The sequence below is a fragment of the Macrobrachium rosenbergii genome, chromosome 23, assembly GCF_040412425.1.
Source record: "Macrobrachium rosenbergii isolate ZJJX-2024 chromosome 23, ASM4041242v1, whole genome shotgun sequence".
Classification (NCBI taxonomy): Eukaryota; Metazoa; Arthropoda; class Malacostraca; order Decapoda; family Palaemonidae; genus Macrobrachium; species Macrobrachium rosenbergii.
In genome coordinates, this window is record NC_089763.1 from 46,453,759 (window position 1) to 46,478,143 (window position 24,385).

The 24,385-nt window shown below is 39.7% G+C and overlaps 1 protein-coding gene across 25 annotated transcripts in view; it reads left to right on the forward strand.

Annotated features, from left to right (window-relative positions):
* The window catches only part of brm (ATP-dependent helicase brm), a 134,207-nt gene that overhangs the window by 62,630 nt on the left and 47,192 nt on the right, over window positions 1-24,385 (forward strand). For all 25 annotated transcript variants that reach the window (XM_067125907.1, XM_067125894.1, XM_067125912.1 and 22 more), the window contains exons 11-18: window positions 468-662; window positions 2,023-2,196; window positions 2,723-2,836; window positions 6,269-6,504; window positions 19,283-19,449; window positions 22,566-22,774; window positions 22,935-23,117; window positions 23,860-24,030. In XM_067125907.1, coding sequence (XP_066982008.1) covers window positions 468-662; window positions 2,023-2,196; window positions 2,723-2,836; window positions 6,269-6,504; window positions 19,283-19,449; window positions 22,566-22,774; window positions 22,935-23,117; window positions 23,860-24,030 — 1,449 coding nt within the window. The remainder of the gene's footprint in view (window positions 1-467; window positions 663-2,022; window positions 2,197-2,722; window positions 2,837-6,268; window positions 6,505-19,282; window positions 19,450-22,565; window positions 22,775-22,934; window positions 23,118-23,859; window positions 24,031-24,385) is intronic.

Consider the following 24,385-nt stretch of genomic DNA (forward strand, 5'->3'; position numbering starts at 1 on the left):
AATATTTTGAATATGGTGTTCAGATTGATTTTTTGAGAGAAAGGAAATTGTTTGGAATTTAGTTTTTTATCCCCTATAGCTAAAAACATTTGCTCTTGCTAGATTAGAATTTCTATTGAAGGTATATAAAAAAAGCAAATAATTTAGCAATTCCTGCAAGATGAATGGTGAAAAGCTCAAGCTTGGTTTGGTTAAAACTGTTAAAAGGCTAACATATTGTAATCAGTAAATTTTGTGGTTTAGTATGATAAAATCTTAATTAGGAAGTCAGTGGAAGTTCCAAGCTCATTCATTCTTGGTTTGTGTACATTGTATTGATGATCTAATGCACCTTTTTTTATGGATGCTCTAATGCATCTTTTTTTGTATTGATGCTCTAATGCACCTTTTGTTCTCTTAAAAAATTGTCTCACACTGTTGAGGTATCAGTTAATTAATTTTTCCCCTCCTCAATATTTCTTCCCTAGGTTGTGACGTACAAAGGGTCACCGCAGGTTCGAAGAATTGTGCAGAGTCAGATGCGCGCCACCAAATTGAATGTGCTTCTAACAACTTACGAATATATTATTAAAGACAAAGCTGTACTTTCAAAACTGCGCTGGAAATACATGATAATCGATGAGGGTCATCGTATGAAGAATCATCATTGCAAACTTACTCAGGTATGTTAAATAGTTATTTTGAAAGTTTTCCTATCATTTTTAATGAATTTGTTTTCATCTCTGGTATTTTGCAGAGATTTAGTTTTACTGTATTTGAGCTTTTCAGGTTTATCCTAAGAAGAGCATTGTTGTGAACATTCCTTTAAGTGGTGATATGTAGTAAAGATAAGTTGTGAAACAATTGAAATATCAGATCTTTATTCAGTCAAGATTTAAATTGAAGACTGAGAACTGTAAGAAGCAAGAAAATAGGATGAAGGTGTATGCCACCACTGTTGTTATTGTTAACCCCCTTCTTTTTCACATTTTTTTTTTCAAGTGGGTCGAAAAACAGACAGGATTTTGTTTTATTTTTAAGTTCTAGATGCTGTATAGGATAATATGCAATGCATAGTTTTTGTTGAAAAATATTCACTGCTTTGGAAGTTATTAGACTTGAAATGTGACATTTTTACATTCCCATATTAACTCTAGAGTCATACAACAATTGGAAGGATTAAAAAGTGATTATCAACTTAATTATTCAACTTCATAGAGGGAGAGAGATTTAGCATTTTTGTTGAAGTAAAACCTTAAATGTACAGTATTTTTAATTCATTAAAAAATGGAGAATACCACCCAATGTATAGTTTAAGTCCTTGATAGCATTGGCTTTCTTTATGATAATTCCTTGTTTGTCATTTTCCACCATATCTGCATTGTAAATGGCTGATAATAGTGACAAGCCTGTTTTGTCTTTCCATGCCATTGCTGTAACTTTTGAACATTTCTCTGAAGCTGAAGACAGATATTTGCTGTTATTTTCATCTGAATTCATTAGGTTTTTGTAATTGTCATTAGTAGTTTTTTTTGTCTTTTATCTTGATTGTGGATGATAATGAAATGGTAAAAATAAGAATGTATTTTGGCAGTTGCTCGATATAATAGACACTTGAAGCACTCATAAAAATGAACAAGACACAGGGCCAGTATTGAGAAAAATGCACACTAAACGCCCACTAATGGGAGAAGGATAGAGAGTGGAAATGCATCAAAGAGCGAGTAAAATTTGGTTAATAGAAACAAGCAGGGATATTTTAGGGTGATGAACGCTTATTCTTGCTATTGTAAAAAAAAGTATTGGTACATGGTCGTGGATCATGAGTACACTCAGGATAGTAAAGGGGAGCAGTCAGATAAGAGCATATATAAGTCACAGACATGTTCTTATGTGAATTGCTTGTGTATGTGTGTGTAATATTTGGTGAATTTATGTTCTGTCCTGTTATCAACTCTTGTTATAGCATAGTACTGCTGTATCTGCTAACCTTTTGATAATTTTATTTCTTTAATAGACTTGATAATTTTATTTCTTTGATAGACCCTGAACACTTTCTACAATGCGCCACATCGTCTCCTCTTAACTGGTACACCTCTACAAAATAAACTACCAGAATTGTGGGCTCTTCTCAATTTCCTGCTCCCATCCATATTCAAGTCCTGTTCCACTTTTGAGCAGTGGTTCAATGCTCCATTTGCCACAACAGGAGAAAAGGTGAGTTTGCTTCAGGGCAACGATAAAATCAAGGATTGTTTAACATTTTTAACTGTTGATTATTGTTTGGATGTTAGTATTGTAGCAGTTTGGTACTACTTTATTGCTTTGTTGCAGCTTATTTGAATATCGCTTTACATTTACCATGGTGGTGATTTTCACAGGTAATAACCATATAAATTAGGCCAGGTAGCCCAGCTCTTGTCAGTTTGGTATTAAACTTCTTAATACACTCAAGAGGGCAAAGATACATTGTGACTGCTGGTCTCCGACAGGTGCCTTACTTTCCCATACCTATTGCCAAAGTTTTGACATCTAACTGAAAACAATGTGAATTAGAAATATCTAAGTAGATTACAGTACTATATATTGAAAAAACATGTAGTATGTGCCTAAGATTCAAAAGCATGGTATGTGTCTAAGGAAGGTACAGAAGCAATAAATACCTTAATTTAAAATTTTTAAAGTTTTAAAGCTGCAATTTTAAGAAATTTAATTTCAAAGGAATTGTGTTTTTTTGTTGTAGGTGGAGCTGAATGAAGAAGAAACCATTTTGATTATCCGTCGTTTGCACAAAGTATTGCGACCATTCTTGCTTCGAAGGTTGAAGAAAGAGGTAGAAGCTCAGCTACCTGAGAAGGTAGGTAGTATAGGTTTTTTTTATGTGAAGTTGTTTGATGGACCACAGTTAAATACTCTAGGACAATGTTATTGTGAAAAATACTGTTTTTATAATTTTTTTTTTTCAGTAAATTTGTAGCATACCATAACGAAAAAAGTGGGGTTTGGTTTTGATTTCCTCTCATATCAGTGTTTTTCTGTAGCTTTACATCTAGGTTTTCTTTATGGTTAAATTACAATGTTTTCAAGATGTAATTTCCTATTGCAGTATTAGATTTTCATAAATTATAAATTATTATCAGTATAATATATTGTGAGTGATTTAAACATGAGTTTTAGATATTTTTAATCATAAGATGCTATAAAAAACCAATTTTATATAAGTAACTTACCAAGTAATTACATTGCTATTAGTTCCTACTTTCTGCGGCAGCTTAACTTTGAAAATTCCACCTTAGCACTCATATTGTTTTGGTGTAGGTAAAAGACCCCGCCCACTCTCGGGGAAGAATAGGTACAGCTGGCTCAGGTATTTAATTCATTCCTGCTGCTTACGACTGAACATTGGTTGCTGGGTAGCTTTTGTTTTGATTTGTTTTCATCGGTTGTTTACGGACATCGCCGAATTTGGCGAACTACGTTGTAGTGTTTGGTAGCGGTGATCAGCTTTTTTCGTTAATTGTGACTGGATATGTCAGACTCAAGTGCTTATAGTATTGGGTATTGCAGCAAGGGCTGCAAGACAAGACTGACATCTGCTAAGTATGACACTCATACCATCTGCATCTCTTGTAGAGGGCAAAATTGTTCTCCTGACATTAACTGTGATGAGTGTAAGGAGTGGGATTAGGGGAAATGGAAGACTTTAAATTCTCATTTAGTGAGACTTCAAAGAGACAGAGAGAGAGAAAGGCGGTTGCTAAAACCGAGGTTAGGTTGCAGCATTCTCCGGAGGTGTCTGTCCTTTCGACTCCTATGACAGCCTTTTTCCCTATTCCAAGTCCTTTACCTCTTACCTGTAACTCCTTTACCTGGCTCCCTACCTTCCGAGCCCAGTGCCTTGCCCAGCCTTGAAGCCCGAGTAGATAAGAAGTTTAGTGTTATGGGAGATACCGTAACCCAATTGGCCGCTTCTGTTAAGATCTTGGTAAATGAGTTGAGTGCAAAAAGTGTCTGTGCAAGTGTCGTGTCGGTGGAGGAAGTGGCTACTCATCCCTCCGACGCTCGTAGACCTAGGTCCCTGTCAAACTCCCCTAAACCTGGGAGGAGGCAAACCGAATGTCCAATGGAGGTCGGTGGTGTTTGCCCACGGGTTGTTGCACCTTAGTCGAGCCTGTTGACAGTTCCAGGTATCAACAGACAGCCACTGGAGAAGGCGTCTTGCGGATCACCTAAACTCGGTCCCTGTCAGACTCCCCTAAACCTGGGAAGGGGCTTACTGTCGGTCCATGGGAATCCAGCAAGTTATTCTTCAGTTGATCCTGCTGTCCACAGTTTTTGATGGACAGCCATTGAAAAGGCTTACGAGTATATGTGCCAGGCTTATCAGTTAGGGACCCTGATTCTGACAAGGGCAGGAGGCGCAGTCAAACCGTTGTAAAAGTCAGCAGATCCCAGGCACAATCCTCTGCATACTTGTAAGCGTTCCAAAGATCTAGGACAGATTTCTGAACCTCCTTGCAGCTCCTGGGACCAGGAAGACATCCCGATGTCTTCCTAGTTGCTTGTACCGCAACCCTTGTTTAAGAAGAGTTTCGATTGGCCAGTATCAGCTGAGCGCCCGGTGGGGTTGCGTTCACCGTCAGCCGAGCGCCCAGTGAGGGGAGGCAGTGTTATGCCTGATTGCACGTCTGACACCAGGCGTTCGGTGGGCGTCAAGAGGCCAGTTGGTGGTACTGCCATACGTTTCGAATATTCGATAGCAGTTGAATGCCCAGTGACGTATGTTGATGCAGTGGATTATGAGCGCTCGAGAGGAGGTGAGCTTGCTTTCCGAGCCAAGCTCTCCAACCACCATTTGGCACCGGATCGTCCCATGCAGGCGATCGCTTGTCAAGCGGCCAGTTGGTGGTACTACAGTGCGTTTTGAGTGTTCTATAGCACTTGGACGCCAGTGATGTTCATTGGTGCTGTGGATTATGAGTGCCCAAGTGGAGGTGAGTGCACTGTTCGAGCCAAGCGCTCCAACCACTGTTTGGCGCCAGGCAGTCAGCTGGCGTCGAGTGGCCAGTTGGTGGTACTACCATGCGTTTCGAACGTTCCATAGCAGTCAGACGCCCAGTCGATTTTGAACACCTGAATGGAGGTGAGCATGCTGTCTGAGCCAAGCGTTCTGACCATCGTTTGAGACCAGATCATCATACGCCTCCTGTGAAATCTCACCGAACTCAGTTGCCGCACTCACCACCTTGTTTGGCGCCACATCCTGACAATCGTTTAACATCTCACTGCTACTGATCGTCCAGCGCAGCCAGTTTTGACGAGTGTCAACGTTCCGGTGGCGCAAGACTCCTCTCTGGAACCGATTCATCGTCGTCTCGATAACGTCTTGAGCCTTTTAAAGAAGCCTTCGACTACAGTTCAAGAACAAAAGGACTTGGCTTCTTCTTCGATCTCGTCCTGTGGCCGAGATAGGTTTTTCGTCAGCAGAGTTGGATCATTTAGTGAAAGACTTATTCACAAGTGTTTGAAATATTCTGCTTCCTTGATTGGACAGTGGGAGCTTTGACAAAGAAGATTGAGGATTGTACAGCTCTACCAGACAATATTACTTCAGACTGGCTAGGCGTTTTATCCTGTGCGGACAAGGCAGTTCGTGATGGATCGCAAGAATTGGCTACTCTCTTTGCCTTAGGCATACTGAAGAAGAGAGAGCTGGGGTGTTTGTTTGTCACTAGAGGAGCCATTCCTCAGAAATGTCACTGGAGGAATCACTCCTCAGAAATCAACTACTCTTCGCCCCATTGGACCAAGATACAGTCATACCCCGAACTTACACCAAAACAATATGAGCCCTACCGCGAAATTTTTTAAACTTAAGCTGCCGCAAAAAGTGGGAACTAATAGCAATGTAATTACTTGGTAAGTATATATAAAACTTTATATTTTGTTATAAAAATGGCATTTTAGATAAAAATAAATATAGCCTTCATAAGTGTCACTTTCTAGCTTTTAACTAATATTAGCCTATATTCTAAAGCTAAGCATGCAAGGGAAGAAAAATTGTAAATAAAGATGAGAGGACAAAAGAAGCAAAAAAATGATAATTTATTAGGCAAAAATTAAATCAAAGCAAAAGTTTATAAATTATAAGGTCTGAGGACAGAAGAAAAGAGTAGAGTTATCACTGAAGAAATCATTTGTAAAAGAGTGAATGGTAAAATGGGAATAAGTGGTAAAGATAATGGGTGAGGGAATTGTGAAGAATACGGCTCAGTAACCTTATTTCCAGGTTGAATACATCATAAAATGTGAGATGTCCGGGCTTCAGCATGTACTCTACCGTTCAATGCAGTCGCGGGGTGTTATGCTCTGTGCTGAAGATAAGAAGGGACAAAAGAGCAACACCAAGGCCCTCATGAACACTATTATGCAGCTCAGAAAACTCTGCAACCATCCATTCATGTTCCAACATATTGAAGAGGCATACTGCAACCATGCAGGGTTCTCTGGAGGTATTGTGCAAGGGTAAGTGACTGGATAAATAATTTTGCTGAAAAAATCTTCATGCTATGCTGGAAGTTCATATGATCATTTAGATTTGGTGAGGCACTAATAGATAAGCAAAACTTTTCAACAAGGACATTGAAATGCATATGTGCAGTTTGGGTATTGGTTTTATGGTTAAGATTAAGCTGGCCTTTTGCCAGCCTAGGCTTTTGCCCTAAGGCATCTTAGCTTGTAAGTATGATGAGCTGTAAAATATTATTTATGGCCCCAACTAATCAACCAAAACAAAATGCTGCATGAAAAATACTAACTAAATCTGAAATGAAATAGAAATGTAATGCCCAAACTAAGAGGAAGGGCAAATTCCATTTAATTAGAAAATTAACTTTCTAGCACAAATACTGCAATTTTTTTTTTTTTCTTTCTTTTCTTCTGTAGTCATCCAATGACAGCCACTCCTAGTTAATTTCTAAGAAGGAGAAGAATCTTCTCCACTTATCTGAGAAGGGGAGTCAGTTTCCATAAGCACTTCATCAAACATTGTAACTTACCAGTGCATACCCAAAACTAACTGACCGTTTTGACGCTGTTGATCCTACAAAATATCTAATTACAAAAGAAACTATTGCCTTTTCTTTGAATATTGGAAGTTTGCCTTCATTAATATTGATCATCATACAAGACAGAAGTAGAAATGGTTTTGAATTGTAAAGTTATGGTAAATCAACCAATACCACTGAGTATTTTTAAAATTTTGAATTAATACTGTTGACTCCTAAGACTTTTAAAGACACTTGGGTGACTAGTGATTGTTCTTGTTGAAAGTTTTGCTAGCCTAACCCGTCCAAAAATGCCACAATTATGCAATCCACCCACCTGTTCACGTTGTTCTTTTATATTCCAGCTTACACTACAAAAAACCACAAAACAGACATACAACCCAAAATTGACAACCTAACCATCAGAGAGCTCTCTCTACTGCACCACAGTCTTTTCAACACTCCTGCCTGCATTTGTTTACATTTTCTCCCTCCCGCCATTTGTCGTCCTATGACGTCACCTCCTATGATGTCACAACACAAACTGATACTTTTAAACATAAAGCATGTTTTGCTGTAAAAACATCCTAGAAGATTAAAAGTGATTTTTATACATTTCAAAATGCCCTTACCATTTCACTAATGCAGAAAATAAAAATAAAACAATAATGATTAAACTTCTAAAACTAGCATATAATCACACTTAAATCTTTCTCCCTCCCCTCCAACCTCTTCTTATCCTCATCCCCTCTGATCTCCATTATTCTCCAATTCTTTACCCTCTACATAATTTCTAATATTTCCCTGAAACTCCAGCTTTAGTCAATACATCAGCTATTTGATGCATTCCTTTTATCCATCTCACCACCTTTATTTCTCCAGATTCTATTTCTCTTATTGCTTCAATATCAGTTTTTAATCTCTTACTACTTACTCCAGTACTTGATTTTATTGCAGTCATTAGGGTTTTACCATCAGTTTTAACCAATGCTTCTAATTTTCTCCCTCCTCCTATCTCTTCCCACAAATGTCTGAAATAGATCAATCCTTTGTGGCCTCCCCCACACTCAGAGCTTCTGCTTCAATGGTGGACTTTGCTACTCTTCTGGATTTTCTGGATTTCCACCTTATGGACTTCTCTTACCATCTGTCAAAGATATCACATAACCCAATTGTGTATGACCATCTTCAGTATTCCCAAATGAAGCATCTGCATAGGCTTCCCAATAAATCTTTTCTTCTTTTAACTCACTTATTATCACTTCTCCCATTATGCTCTTAGTTTTTCGCACTACAGCATTTTAATCAGCTTTTTCATATCTTGAGTTGTTCCTTCTTTAAAAGCTTTACTTAATTCACTAACATCTTATGATATTTCTTGCATGGTATGTACCACTGACCCATATTCTGTTAACTCCCTTTGTCCTAATACTCTGTTACCTGTAAATCTCCTAGCTTCTGGTTCTCTTATAGAATTTATATACTGCCACTAAGACAAATCACATTTTCCTTATGTTCTACAATTATTCCTATATATTTAAAACTTTTACTTTCTTGTTCTCCTCCTTGCAATTTCCCAATTGTTTCCTTTAAAAATCCTTCGGTTCCTCCATAGCAAAAATCATCTACATGTGTACATAAAATATCATTCAATTTATTGTCTTTCCTCCAAAAGAATATATTAGGTTCTAATCTACTTCTCTTGCCTTTAAGCTCCTCCATCACTTTTACCACCTTACTGCCTTTGCTGCATCCTTGAGCCCGTAAGCAGTTTTCTTCAATTTCCATAATCCACTCCAACCATCTCCACTAGGTGGTTTTAAATATACCTCTCGTTGTATTTCATCACCTTGTAGATATGCAGTTTTTACATCTTAACATATAACAATTCCAGTCTTTCAATTTTATTACTGTCAGACAAAATTTTTAAATTTCGGCATTGCATGTAGCAGCGTCTTTTTCCCATTCAGCTATTTCATCTTCAAAACCTCTAGCTGCCAATCTTGCTTTACGTATCCTTTCCCCCCCTCTTTTACCTTTTCAGTTACTGTCCATCTTGTAGATATAGCTTTTTGTCCAATGTCAATTACCTCCTCATATACCTTGTTTTCTCTCCAACTTTGCAGTTCTTTTTCTTTAGCTTCAGTTACACTTCTATTTTATATATGTAACTTACCCAGTAATTAGTTAGCTAAGAGTTTCTACTCGAACGGCAGTTAGAATTCTGAATTTGCGGTAGCGATTCTTTTGTTTGTATAGGTGACTATGCCCCGCCCACTTTCGGGTTACGAAAGAGGAACAACACTGCCAACACAACAATTTGTTTTTGCCGCTTGTAGCGTCAACACCTGGTGTTGTTACAGCAGTTCAGAGTTTTGGAATTCGTATTGGCTTTGTATTTTCTTCTTTGATGAAGTATTTGTAGCCGTTTCAGCATTTTTTTTTATTTGACTTTTCACGCATTTGACTTTTTTGACTAGTTAGGAAATGTCCAACACTAGTAGTTCTAGTTTCCGATATTGTACTAAGGGCTGCAATACACGGATGACAAAAGTGACCTACGATTCTCATGCCCTTTGTTCCGGTTGCAGAGGTCAGGTTTGTTCAATAGATTTGACTTGTGATGAATGCAGAGATGGGGGGGAACAGAAATGGAAGGCCTTAAATTCTTATATAGTGAAACTAGAAAGAGATAGGAAGAGGAAAGCAGCCGCCAAAGCTAGCAGAAAAGTAGCTAGTCAGGCTTCAACTCCCAGATCAGATAAGGCTGACATATCTGTTAGTTGTCCAGCTATAAACCCTTCCCCACCTGCATCAATTAATTATCCTAAACCACCTACTCCTTCTCCTGGCTCCATCACTTCCGAACCCGATCACTTCGCCAGCCCTGAAAATAAATTTGAGCAACGCTTAAATCTTGTTTTAAGCACAGTGGCCCAGTTAGGGGCATCAACGCGTGTCGATGGACAAATTTGAAAATAGTGCAAAAGGTGAAGTGTCAGTGGAGGAGGCGGCTATTCGTCCCGCTGATTCTCCTAGGCGCAGGTCCCTGCCATACTCCCCGCTACCTGGAAGGAGGCATACCAGTAGCCCAAGGAAGGTCAGTGGGGTCTGCCCACAAGCAGTCGTCCCCTCAGTCCAACCTGTTGCATCCCAGGTTGCGACTAGAGACAGTCGCTGGAAAGGCGTCTCGGAAGTTCATCGGCTTTTGTCTAGTTCACAGGAGTCGTCGCCTTGCAAGATCCGTCTTCGTAGTTTTCCTGACGAATCTTGCCCGCTGAAGAGACGATTCTCGGGGAAGGATCAGTCCCCGCATCTCCCTTGCAAGAGATTGAGGGAGCCTTCTTTTAGTCCTCAGCTGTCGTGCAGCAAGTGGGACACTCCAGAACGTTTCTCCTCTCCTCTGCGCCAGGAACAAGGTTCTAGCTGATTCTCCTCTTGGGCGGACAGCATCAGTCTTCTAGTAAGTGCCCTGTTCCCTCGGCTCATTTAGTATAGAAGGAATGCCCTGTTGAGTGCCAGGAAGCAGACAAGTGCCCTGTTGCAGCCAGGCGCCCTGATGCGGCCAAGTGCCCTGACGCTTTCAGGCGCCTTGAAGTGGCCGGACGTTCCCTTTCGTCAGCGCCCCGAAGCTGCTGATCTTCCCATAGCGCTTGAAACCCCTCGAGTCTCCAAGCGCCCTGCAACTTCCGATCAGCCTTCTCCTGTGTTGGACCCCTCTCTTGAACCGTTGCAACACAAGTTGGATAACATTCTTAACCTTTTGCAGAAGCCTACAGCTCAGGCTGCCCTTGATTTAGTTGCGATGACTTCTCCAGTCTCTTTGGCGGATGAAGAAGAGGAGCAAGATACATCTTTGACGCCCTATGTGTCTCTCCTCAAGTGCCTTCTTCAGCGTTTCCCGGAATTTGTTTCTCCGAGCTCTCCGTCCTCTCCAGGTTCGTCTTATTTGATGAGCTCTCAGTCTGTGGATTCGTCTTGACTACCGAAGATGGTTCTCTCCAAATCTTCTAAGAAAGTTCTTCAACTAGTGGAGGACTGGCTTTCCAAGAAGAGGGTTCCAGGGAGAGCTTGTTTTAGCGTTCCTCCCTCTTGCCTCTCACGTATGAGGTATTTGTCATACGCAGTGGGAGAAGCTCCTTCGCTGGGAGTGGCTGCCTCCTCCCAAGGGGACTTCTCTGTGCTCATTGACTTGGTACGGAGATCGGCTCTAGTGTCAGCAAAAACCTTCTTCTCAGCACAGGAGATGGATCATCTTTTGAAAAGTATTTTTAAGGCATTTGAAGTGTTGAGTTTTCTCGACTGGTGTTTAGGAGCGCTTGCCAAGAAAATTCAAGAACCAGCTCTTTTATGCAATGGACTCACAGACCTGGATAATTTTCTTTCTTGTGCAGATAAAGCTGTTAGAGATGGCTCCCATGAATTAGCTGCACTGTATGCCATGGACATCTTAAAGAAGTGTGAACTCTGGGTCTCATTCACTTTGAAGGGTGTGACGGCCTCACAGAAATTGGCTCTACTGTTTTCTCCTCTGGACAAACAGCATTTGTTTCCTCAGTCCACCATAAATGAGATTGCAGTGAGCCTGCACCAAAAGTCAACGCAGGATTTGTTGACTCAGTCGACGAAGCGCCAGAAGGATCGACCTGCATTCTCGACTAAACCATCATCTCCGCTCAAGCATCCTAAGACATTTCGTGGAGGAATTCAGAGAGCACGCCCCAGGACCCGAGGTTTGGTTAGATTTGCTCCCCGAGCGATCAAAAAATCTTCAGCAAGATCATCCTCTCGCAAGTGAGGATTTAGTCCTTCATGCTCTAGTAGGGACCAAGCTTCGTCTCTTTTGGGAGAGATGGAGCAGAAGAGGAGCAGATTAGTGGGTAGTAAAAGTTTTAAAGGAGGGATACTCTATCCCCTTCAAGGAGAATCCGCCATTGACCGACACGCCCTTGTATTGACAGCCTACTCCATTGGCTCAGAGAAAGTATTGGCTTTGTCGGGAAGTGTCATCTCTTCTGAACAAAAAGGCTATAGAAATAGTGAGAAAAGTAAACACGAAAGGATTTTACAATCGCCTTTTTGTAGTTCCCAAAGCGTCAGGAGGTTGGAGACCGGTGCTTGACGTAAGTGCCTTGAACGTCTTCGTAGAGAACACGAAATTCAACATGGAAACCATCCACTCAGTTCTGGCGTCCATCCATCAGGCGTCCATCCATCAGGGGGATTGGATGGTTTCCCTGGACATGCAGGACGCTTATTTCCATATTCCAATTCATCTGAATTCAAGGAAATACCTACGTTTCATTTTCGAGGACCAGATTTTTCAATTTCGAGCACTTTGCTTCGGTCCCTCTACGGCCCCACAAGTTTTCACTCAAGTGTTGGCTCCTTTGGTGGGTTGGCTACGTTTAGCGGGAGTGAGTGTCTTGTTGTACCTAGACGATTGGCTAATTCGTTCGCCCACGAAGACACAATGCATGAAGGATTTGAAGAAAACTCTTCTCTTGACACAGGGATTTAGGACTAACAATCAACTTCGAGAAGTCACAAATGATTCCCACTCAGAGGACTCTTTATTTCGGAGTTCTGATAGACTCTCTGAGTTTTCGGGCTTTTCCGTCAACCAGGAGAGTAGAAGACTGTCTGAGGAAAGTAAACCTCTTCCTCTCACTTCATTCATGCTTCGCCACGCAGTGGATGAATCTTTTGGAGACGTTTGCTTCTCCAGAACAATTCGTGAGACTAGGAAGATTTCACATGAGACCTCTCCAGTTCTATTTAAGGGCGTGCTGGGATCGAAAGTTCATCAAGACCGCCATGTCTTTCCAATAACTCCAGAGATAAAGGAGGATCTGCGGTGGTGGAGGTCCACAGGCAGACTTTCAAAAGGGAAGTCACTCGCTCCAATGAGCCCCGACCTAGACTTCTTTTCCGACGCGTCGGATGTAGGTTGGGGAGCGCTCCTGGGGAACCTGGAAGTCTCGAGGAAGTGGTCATCGGAAGAAAAAGGATTACACATCAACGTGAGAGAGCTGAAGGCTATACATCTAGGTCTGCAACACTTTGCAATGCAGGTACACAGCAAGATTGTAGCGGTACATGCGGACAATACCACGGCCCTGGCGTACATCAGACATCAGGAAGGAACACACACTCCTTTTCTCTCTGCAAAGTAGCGAGAAATCTGCTATGTTGGGCGGATCAGAACCAGACATGATTAGTCACCCGGTTCATACAGGGCAAGCGCAGTGTCCTGGCGGACGAGCTGAGCCGTCACAAGCAAATTCTACCCACAGAGTGGACGTTAGATCTTCGAGTCTGTGCCAGCCCTTGGAAACTTTGGGGTCAACCGAGCATAGACCTATTTGCAACTTCCAGGAATTACTGCCTTCCTCTTCTTTTGTTCCCTGTTCACGGATCCCCTGGCTTGGGCGACGGACGTAATGATTCTGGACTGGTCCAACTAGACCTTTACGCTTTTCCCCTGTTCGGAATGATACGGGAAGTATTAAGGAAGTTTTGCTCTCATCAAAATGCAAAGACACTCGTGGCGCCCTTCTGGCCGCAGAAGGAGTGGTTCCTAGACCTGATCAATCTACTTGTAGATTTTCTGAGGCTCCTTCCCGAAATTCCAAGTCTGCTCAGACATCTCCATGTCAGGAGGTTTCATCAAGGACTATTCTCTCTGGCCCTAACAGGATTTCGACTGTCTACAGACTCATAAGAGCAAAAGGCTTTTCTAGATCAGCAGAAGAGGCTATCGCCAAATGTAAACGCATTTCCTCCAATAACATCTACCAAGCTAAGTGGGCACGTTTTAGGAGTTGGTGCAGAAGAAATAAAGTTTCTTCCTCTAAAACTTCTATCACTCAAATAGCAGACTTCCTTTTCTATTTGGAATCCTCGAAAGGGTTGTCGGTCGCTACTATAAAGGGTTACAGAGCTATGTTAAGCTCCGTTTTTTGTCATAGAGGCCTAGACATCTTGAACATCCTAGACTTGTCCAATCTGATTAAGTCTTTTATTATCTCCAAGTCCAAGAAAGAGGCTTCCTTGTCTTGGAATCTTGTTGTGGTCCTTAGTGGCTTTCCGATCCTCGATTTGAACCAATGCGCTCTTCTTCTCTAAGGGATTTGACTTGGAAAACTCTCTTTCTGGTGGCCTTAGCAACGGCTAAGAGAGTGAGCTACAAGCTATAAGCAAAAGGATCGGTTTTTTGCAAGGTAATGCAGTGTGCTCCCTTTTGCTTGGTTTTGTAGCTAAAAATGAGAATCTGTCACATCCCTGTCCCCGTTCATTTTCAATTCCGAGTTTATCGGATATCCTAGGCACGGAAGAAGAAGAGAGAGAGCTGTGTCCTGTTCGTGCTCTCCATTATTATTTACATCGAACGGAGGAGATTAGAGGCCAGTTTAGTAATCTCTGGTGTTCGGTTAAAAACCCTTCTAGACCCCTTTCGAAGAACGCCATTTTGTTTTTCTTGAGGGATCTCAGTTGAGGCACACTCTCAATTAGCAGAAACGGACTTAACGCTAGAGCAGTGGCCACTTCGGTAGCATTCAAACACAATCTTTTGCTCTCAGCCATCCTGGAGGCAACACATTGGAAGTGCAAGTCGGTTGAGACGATTTATGATACCTGCAGTACCCTAGGACCTGTGTGGCATTGTGATGGGTGAGGAAGTGTAGGAAGTCTCCCTTCCTTTCCTTTCCTCTTCTCCTTGAAAATGGTGTTGAGTTCTTGGGGAGCCTAGGAGGGTACGATGTACCTGCAGTGCCCACTAGTTATTTATGTGTTGGGTAGTGGTCTTGTTTTTATTTTTAATCATTGTTTAATTATGGTATAGGTGACTTTGTTATTTTGTTTTTTATTGTTGTTGTGGTACTGTGCCCAGGGCAGGGGCAACTATTTATGCTTTGGCGGCCTTCGGTTTACACCTTCGTCGCAAAGCTTAACCTTATACTTCGTCAGCCATCGGAGTACTCCACGGCGAAGTGTCCCACTTAAGTATAGCACTTCCTGCCATGCTGCCACGCCGCTACAGGTGAGATGAGCGCCACCAGAGGCAGTATCTACCTGCAGCAACTTTGTCATCTGGTAAGCAACAACTAATTATCTTGTTGATTTTAAAGTAAGATTTTGTCCATGATTCCCCTCCTCCTTTCGATGGGTAAGTTACATATATAAAAATGACATTTTTATAATAAAGTTTTATATATACTTACCCAGTAATTACGGATGTAGCCCACCCGCCTCCGTGCACATGGACTCTTTTTGGCATAAACAAATTGTCGTGTTGGCGGTGGTGTTCCTCTTCGCATTCCTTTCCCCAAGTGGGCGGCATAGTCACCTATATAAACAAAAGAATCGCTTTTTGTCTTTGTTCAAAATTCTAACTGCCGTTTGAGTAAAACTCATAGCTAAGTAATTACTGGGTAAGTATATATAAAACTTTATTTTATTATAAAAATGTCATTTTTCAAATCCTAGCAAAACCTCTTCTTCATCTTCAATTTTTTCTACATGACTCTAATCTCTTTAAGTTAACCCATCCTTTGTCACCTGAATGTGAGTCTTCTACATTGTATGAATCAGCCCAAGATTTGCTTGATCTTTTTCCTGCAAGACTTAATATAGTCCATTCTTCTACTTCTCCTGTATTTTTGTTTATAGCTCTAACTCTGTTTCCCATTTTGAATTTGGGTATCTCTTCTATTACCTCACCTTCTATTACCTCACCTTCCCCTTCATCTTCCAGTGTTTCCTCTGCCAAATCTCTTTCTATAGTCTCTTCTATGTCTGAACTCCTTCTCCAGCCCATTATCATCTCCTTTCCTTCCTGTCTATCTATATTCCCTTCCTTTGATGCACAGGATTCTTCCTTCACAGTGTGTGTGTGTTTATCTATTTTAGGTACCTTTTCTTTTTCTGGTGATAGTCTTTGAATATTAGTAACATGTATTCTAGCTATTTCTCTTACAGAATCCCCAAGTTTAACCACTACTGTTTTACCTTATACTCCCACTACCTGAGCAGCTCCTCTCCATTCATTTTCATTTTCTCTCTTATAGAATACCTCATCTCCCACTATTGCTTCTTCAAATTTGTGTTCTCTGACATTTTTGTTTAGAGCAATTCTTATTTTATTACAAGACTCATTTTTGATAAACACTTCTCTGGCCTTATCACCCTTGATGGCTCAGTCTTACAGCAGCAGCTTGACTTCGTAGAGGTCTGTGGCGCGGTTCAAATTTAGTACTGATCAGAGAGGCAGACACTTTGCTATCCGTTTCCCGGGATTATATATGTAATCAACGGATAGGTTTGCTTAAAAAGCAAATGGGTGTTACAGACTAAATACACACACAAAACAAAGCCACTACAACACCTTCTAAAAACATAACAAACATCTCACACGTCTCTTTTAACCCGCGCAACAACTTCCAGTGCTGCTGGGAAGAAAGGGCGTTGGGTCCTGTATGATACATGAAACATCGTTACTGGGGTCTAAGCGATGTCAGGCAGGGCAGCTGATCGAGACTACAGGTCTACCCCAAAGCCAAATCAAAAGTCCTTCAAAAGAAGGCATCGTGCTTACCCCATACAAAAATGGGAAAAAAGCACGTTAAAAGAAGAAGAAGACTTCTCTGGCCTTATGCATTGTATTCAGTGCGTATCCCTTACTATGCTTTCTTCCATACCTTTCTCTCTGCTTGCAGGACTTGAACTTTCTTCTCCCATTAAATTTGGCAAAGAAGGGGTTTTTCCAAATACTAATTGGTTAGGGGAGAAACCACCATTATTTATTAAGCAGTTCCTAGCACTCACTACCCATCTTAATGCTATGGACCAATCCACTTCCTCATCATCTTTCATCTTTCTTAAGCTTTCTTTGATTATGCCTACCGTCTTTTCACACATTCCATTGCTCCATGGAGATGCAGATGCTGTGGCCAATACTTTAGTATTCCATCTTTCTGCCATCCTCCTTACTTTTTCATTTTGAAATTCTCCCCCATTGTCCGATAATATTTTTGGAGGCGCTGCAAATATAGCAACCACCTGTCAAAGGGTTTCTTTATAATAGTTTCTGGTTTCTTGCCTTTTATCCAAAAAGCCTGACAATACCTCGTTGCCATATCTACCATTACCAAGAACTTTCTTTCTTCTATCTCTCCCACATCCATTGCTACAACTTCATTAAATGTTTTACTCCAAGAAAATCCCACTACTGGTTTAGCTGGGTTTCTTTTGTATCTTTTACATACTTCACAACTTGCAGTCAAGTCTGTTAGTAACTTTTTTATTTCCTCTTCATTTCTCTCTCAAACCATCACTCCACCGTGCTTCTTCTGTTAGCTTCCATATTTTATCTCCACTTCTGTGACCAAACTGTTGATGTAACTTCATCATTGCACCTTTAATTTCCCTTAGACTCTTTCCCTTTCATCTCTCCAGTAACAATTCTTCTTCTGCCTTCCTCCTCAAAATTGGTATTCTTAAGTGGCCCTGTTTGTCTTCTCTTAACTTTACCATCATTTCCCCTAATACTTCTATTTTAACACAGTTCTCTTTTAAATTTATAGTCATACCCATTTTACTCATGGTTTTCTTACCTAGTAACCATGATACATAACCCCACAAAATTTCTGTCTTCAAATAAAACTTTTTTTTCAATCTCACTGGTATTTCCGTTACTCCTTTTGACTTGTATGATAACACCAAAATTAAATACTTTATTAGATTCTTTCTTAGTATCATTCGTTCTCCTCAACTCTTCCTGATTCAGACCCATGACAATGCATGCTTAGTCACAATTCCCCACAAGTTGTTGATTTATATCCTGTGTCTAAAATTGCATCAACCTCTCCTCAAGATTCTTCCTCCATTTTACTAACTTCTCCTATATAAACTTTTTCTTCTTTTTGTCCAGTTTCTGATTTCTTCTTATTTTGAAAATTCTGAGGACAATCTCTAGCCTAGTGCCATTCTGATTTGCATACTGCACACACTGTTACTTTCCCTTCTCTATTTATAGGTTTTCTTCCACCTCTACCTCGATTCACTTTTCCCTGATATCTTTGGTTTTCCCTCCCCCTCCCAAAGTTAGCATAGCCTTCTGATCCCAACCATTCCCCCTCCTCTTTATTCCCTAATCCCTCAAATATTGTTTTCATTGTCTGTGACACTGTTGTATATTCCAACTTTCCTTGACCACAAGCTGCTAATACTATTTGTGTTTGATTTTCTGTGTGATTCACGTGTTCTAGTATGTGAAAACCTTTTGCTTCCCCTTCAAGCATGCTTTTCCCTGTCGCTCTACTACATTCTAACTCTGCCTTTTCATACGTAATTATAAAATCTGTCATCTTTTCACTAGATTCTCATTGTTTCAAAATAGTTTTTCATTTTACTGTAATTTTCCATTAGCATATCTTTTAGATACACTTCATCTGGTTTGGACAGGATTATCTTTGAACCTTCTTTATCCTTAAGTTCATCTCTGTTTATTCCTTCAGTTACTTCTAAAGCTTAAACTTCTCCACACACCACAGGCCAATCCTTGACTTGTCCTCTCTATCCTTTATAATCGCCCTGCGTCCTGCTAAATCTTGGACAGTCTCTTCTCCATTCCATCTCCAAAAGTTTACCATTAGATCTGTCCATTTTGAACTAACCGTGCTCTGCTACCATTTGAAAGTTTTCCTAGCTTAACCCATCCAAAAATGCTACAATTATGCAATCCACCCATCTGTTCATGTTCTTTTATAATCCAGCTTACGACTACAAAAAACCACAAAACAGACTTACAACCCTAAATTGACAACCTAACCATCAGAGAGCTCTCTCTACCGCACCTTAGTCTTTTTAACACTCCTGCCTGCATTTGTTTACATCTTTTCCCTCCTGCCATTTGTCGCCCTATGACGTCACTTCCTATGACGCCACAACACAAACCGATACTTTTAAACATATATAAAGCATGTTTTGCTATAAAACCATCTTATAAAATTAAACGTGCTTTTTATACATTTTGTAACGCCCATACCATTTCACTAATGCAGAAAATAAAAATAAAATAATAATGATTAAACTTCTAAAACTAACATATGATCACTTGTCATTTTTATTTTTGTATGCACATGTATGGTGTAATGAGTGATAATTGTTCTTATGCTAGTGTCATAGTATGGTAGTATGTAAGTTTGTGAATTTGGTTTAGTGTTATGTGAAGTAATTTCTGTCTTTCCTTACAGTCCGGATATTTACCGTGCCTCTGGTAAATTTGAACTACTTGATCGAATTCTTCCTAAGCTTCACCTTACAAACCATCGTGTACTGCTCTTCTGTCAAATGACCCAGCTGATGACCATTATGGAAGATTATCTCATGTTTAAAGGCTTCAAGTATTTAAGATTGGATGGTAAGAGGCTTTTCAGTCATGCATTTTCATATATGAAGGCATTTAATACTTTGTTAGGAATACTTGTTTATGTATGAAGGAGTTCACCAGACTTCTATCAAATTTATTAGACTCTTTATTGAAGAGGAAGAACTGTAGCAGGGAAAATTGAAAAGCTGAACAATCACTGTGGAAAAATAAGCAGGGTAGAAGAGCAAGACAATGTATGAAAACTTTGAGAATCCTCATTGTTACTTACATTGCTTTGTACAATTTAACAATGACAGCCATTATTATTCAAAGGAACCCTATTCATATGGGGCAAGCTCACAGGGACACAGACTAGAAATTCAAGCTTCTAAAGAATTAGAAAGAAGTAACAGAAGGTAATGGGAAATGCAGAAGGAAGAGATCGCTTATTAAAAAGAAAAAATAAATTGATAAAAATGTAAGTAAATTATTAAAACATGAGGAGAATTGTATTAGAGGTAGTAATGCATTGCATCTTCGCTTGAACTTTTGAAGTTCCTCAGGGAGGCTGTTTAACAGTCCAGTGATGTGAGGATTAAAGGATCTCTGGAACTGAGAAGTGCAACAGCAAGGCACATCTACTGCATATTGGGGGTGCTGTTCAGCGAATCTGGTTGCTTTCAGCAGGAAAAGGGGATCAGGGATCAATTGTGAATGTGAAAGATCTATGTTAAAATACAGCTGCTAATACATATTAGGAAACAAAAACCTACTACCATGAACCACTATCGAAAAGAGATAAATCTCTGGCAGAAGTAGACATCTACACTGGAGAACAGTATTCTAGTCAAGGAAGGACAAATGACCCAAAACAGGTTGCATTGATTTTATCACTTACAAGTATATGAGGCCTTAAGAACAATACCGAACTTTCATGTGGCATTTGCTGACACTTTCATGGTTAATTCTTCCGGAATGCCAAGTAACCACTCTTGCTTGGGCCAGAGAGCGAAAGGGGCCATCCAACATTTGACAAGATAAAAAATTTGCCATCTCAACAGATCAAGTGTGGGGAGCATTATTGCCTTTGCCCTTGCCAGACCAAGCCTGAATCTGCCATGACTGGTGGTAGAAGATTACATGAACAAATCCCAACATTCAGTAACTCCGCTGAAGATCTGAGTAGGAACTTCCGTCTGTCTTTAACTAGGTTGCAGATAACTGAGGATAGAGACCATACTGACTGGAGAACTTGGGACTCCTGTTGAGGGGTTGGTCTTGTATAAACTAAACCTTAAAACAGTTGGATCATGAAAGCTAGCACCTCTGCCCAGAAGTGAAAAGTCTTCATAGCTAGCACACAAAGCAATTCTGACTCTTACACTAATGGACTTGCAGGAAGGAGATGGAGTTGATGCTGTTGACTACAACAAGTGAAGCTGATAAACTGCCAAAGTTGCAGCGTTAGCTACTATGACAAGATCACACATATATTCCTGTTATTGATTATGCTACATCTTTAAAAACCCTTTATAATCAATAAATGTCGGAATATATGGAACAGTAAACATGACAATAACAAAGTAAATCAAGCCCAGTGTTGGGGTATGGAATTCATTATATCAAACGGATAGAGAGACAAGTAATTTTGACTTGTCTTAGAATTGGTCACTCACATTTGACCCATGGATATTTGACGAATAGTCCGCATGAGCCAATCCCTATATGTACAGACTGTAGAGTAATTTCAACAGTTGCACATCTTTTGTGTAAATACTTAAAATATAATTGACAACGAATATCAAGTTATGGAATCAAATCAGTTAAAGAAATTTGGACAGTCTCCATAATTTTCAGTTAACCCAGTTATAAAATTTTTGAAGCACTGCAATTTCGTAAAATCTAAACCTCTTCATTAATAAAGACAAATCCTTCTGGCCACCCCTGTGAAAGCTGAATAAATTAGCTCAGTGGTCTGGTTAAATTACTTTAATAATATAATAATAATAATAATAATAATAATAATAATATAATAATAATAATAATAATAATAATGATAATGATAATGATAATAATTAATAATTAATAATAATAATAATAATAATTAATAATAATAAAGTGGTCATCACTCAAAGTCCAAGAAGACTACCTTGGCCTGAAGGGAAGCCAAAATGTCGGGGAACTCATTCCTAGCCATGACCTTGGGTAACGTGCCACCTGCCAGAAGGGCTTCTATCCTGAAGTCGAGGAGATGTAGAGTGTAGGGAGATTTGGGCCCTGAACGAGATCACACACAAAGGAAGAAGGGTCACACATCTAGGAACCTATGGTTGTAGGAATAGAGACAACTTCACGAGTGATGCCACCTGAAGCTGTGGGAAGTGAATTTGTAAGCAGCGCAGAATTGACCTCACGAGAGAGTCCAAGAAAATGTTTCTCACATGCTAATGTCTGGCTTAAGGGCAAGGCCAGTGAAGGGGCTCATCCAAGGGCCTTTACTTACGTTAGTCATGTTCCTTCTCATCTGGGGTGGACTACAATAGACAGAAGTCTTACACATAAATTATGATATATGTGAACACAGTTTTGAAAGCTTTCTTCATAACAATAACAAACCTGCAGATGTCAGTTGTAATATCCATAGATACTTTTGTAGTAAAAATTCAGGTTGGTTTGAATGACTGGTTCCAAGGCTAGGATATGGGTCTGCATTGGGGCTCAGTTTTATAGAAGAATATTCTGCATAAGAAGAGTAGAAAAAATATTGTTGTTTATAACAAGCCACAAGCTGCCAAATTAGTATCTTGTCAAATTTATTTTTTATCATTCTTTTGCATATAGATTCAGTTCTATGCAAATAATTGCCTACCAGGGCCATTTTAAAATCACAGTGGATGCTCATTACATCCTAATGCTAGGGCTCTGAAACTATAGGTGGCTCATGGGCTTCAACTTTCCTGCTCCAGGTTTTATCTACAGTAGAGTTCAAGAGCAAATACTTTGAGGTCATTGTAGTAGCCAAAAATTTTACTTATTGGTTTGGTTGAACTTCTTTATATATTATTAGTGTTTTTAGTTGTTAATGTGGTATTGACAGTTGTATTTATGTTTTTTTAAAGTTTATGAAGTTTGATAATTTATGCTGTATCTAAATGCATTATCAACAGGCATGACCAAGTCAGAGGATCGAGGTGAATTGCTGCGCATGTTCAACACATCCCGGGAATATTTCCTGTTCTTACTCTCTACTCGTGCTGGTGGTTTGGGTCTTAACTTACAGTCAGCAGATACTGTCATCATCTTTGATTCAGATTGGAACCCTCATCAAGATTTACAGGCTCAAGATCGTGCCCATCGTATTGGTCAGAAGAATGAGGTTTGTTGATGTTGTATTTTCTGTAAATACTTGATAATTAAACCTGTTCCAAGTAATTTTATTATGGCTTATTTATAAAAATTTTTCTTATAGTTTAAATGTGGTTAATTTGATATGTCATGCGAGACTTCTGTTAAAATTATAATATGCTTCATTTTAGGTGCGTGTGTTACGTCTCATGACTGTTAACACCGTGGAGGAACGTATTTTGGCTGCTGCACGTTACAAGCTCAACATGGATGAGAAAGTCATTCAAGCTGGTATGTTTGATCAGAAGTCTACAGGATCTGACCGAAGACAGTTCCTCCAAGCTATTCTCTCAAATGATAATGAAGAAGATGAAGTAAGTGTGAATCATGATCCCCATATGATGGAACCTATCTTTCTCTAACATGCTTCAACTATCCCCCTATTTGTCAAAATTTATACTGATGAATGCCAAAGTTGGGAGTGAAACACTTTGTCTTATGGCTTATGATTACAGTAAACCCCCCATACTGGGGAGATGCATACCACACCCCCCCCTGAATAGCTAAAATCTGCGAATACTTAAAACCCCTCTAAAAACACTTAGAACTGCCTATTTTGATAGTTCAAATACAAAAAATCTCTAAAAATGCTTATACCTGAGTATTTTAATAGTTATATCACAAAAAGTGCATATTGTGATGAAAATATGAAAATACAGTAATTAGTGAATATTTCTTAGTGAAAAATACTGCGAATGGGCGAATTTTCTGCGAATAATGTGTATATACATTCCACAGAAATATGCGAATACAGGGGGTTTACTGTAACACCTAGTATTATGCAAGTAGACGTGGTGTCCAAGTTGATCGAGTGTTACAATCTTAGGCATGAGTAGTCCATCCACAGTGTATTAACATTTGAAAGATAGGCATGTTTAATGTTGTTTACTTCCCAGGGTTAATAAAAATAAAAATGGGTTATATTGATAGGTAGAGGAGCTTTTATTATATTATTTTAATTTCCCTAATGGTTATAATCTCAAAGATTTTTATAAGAGAATGGATTTTTTTAATAATTTAAGATCATAATCTTTCATTTGTGACTTTTAACTTTAGGAAGAGGATGAAGCTCCAGATGATGAGACCATCAATCAGATGATTGCTCGAGGGGAAGATGAGTTTGAAATCTTCCAAAAAGTTGATCAGGATAGAAAGAGCACAGAAACCAGGGCACGTCTAATGGCAGAAGATGAATTGCCAGAATGGATGTTGAAGGAAGAAGATTCCGTAAGTACTTCCACTTAGCAGCAGTGTTTAAGAATGTGAAGGTCATATATTCTCAAAGTGGAGCAGTTAATTATTGTAATGTAAAAGTGAATTTATTGCTCCTTTCCATGGTGTTTATTGGCTTACATTTAGATCTGAAGCCCCAGAAAGAAGCATATTTTAGCTTTATTTAAAGTGGTTTTGGTAATTTATAGGTAAATTGCTTATTAAGAAATTAAGAAATCAGTTTTTGTGTTTAAGGGGAGCGCTGCCACCATAAGGCCCCATTATAAAGTAAATGACTGTTTCTGCCGTATGACTGAAGTGATTTGCTTCAAATTTTTACCACTTATTCTACAACTAATAATGAAAATTC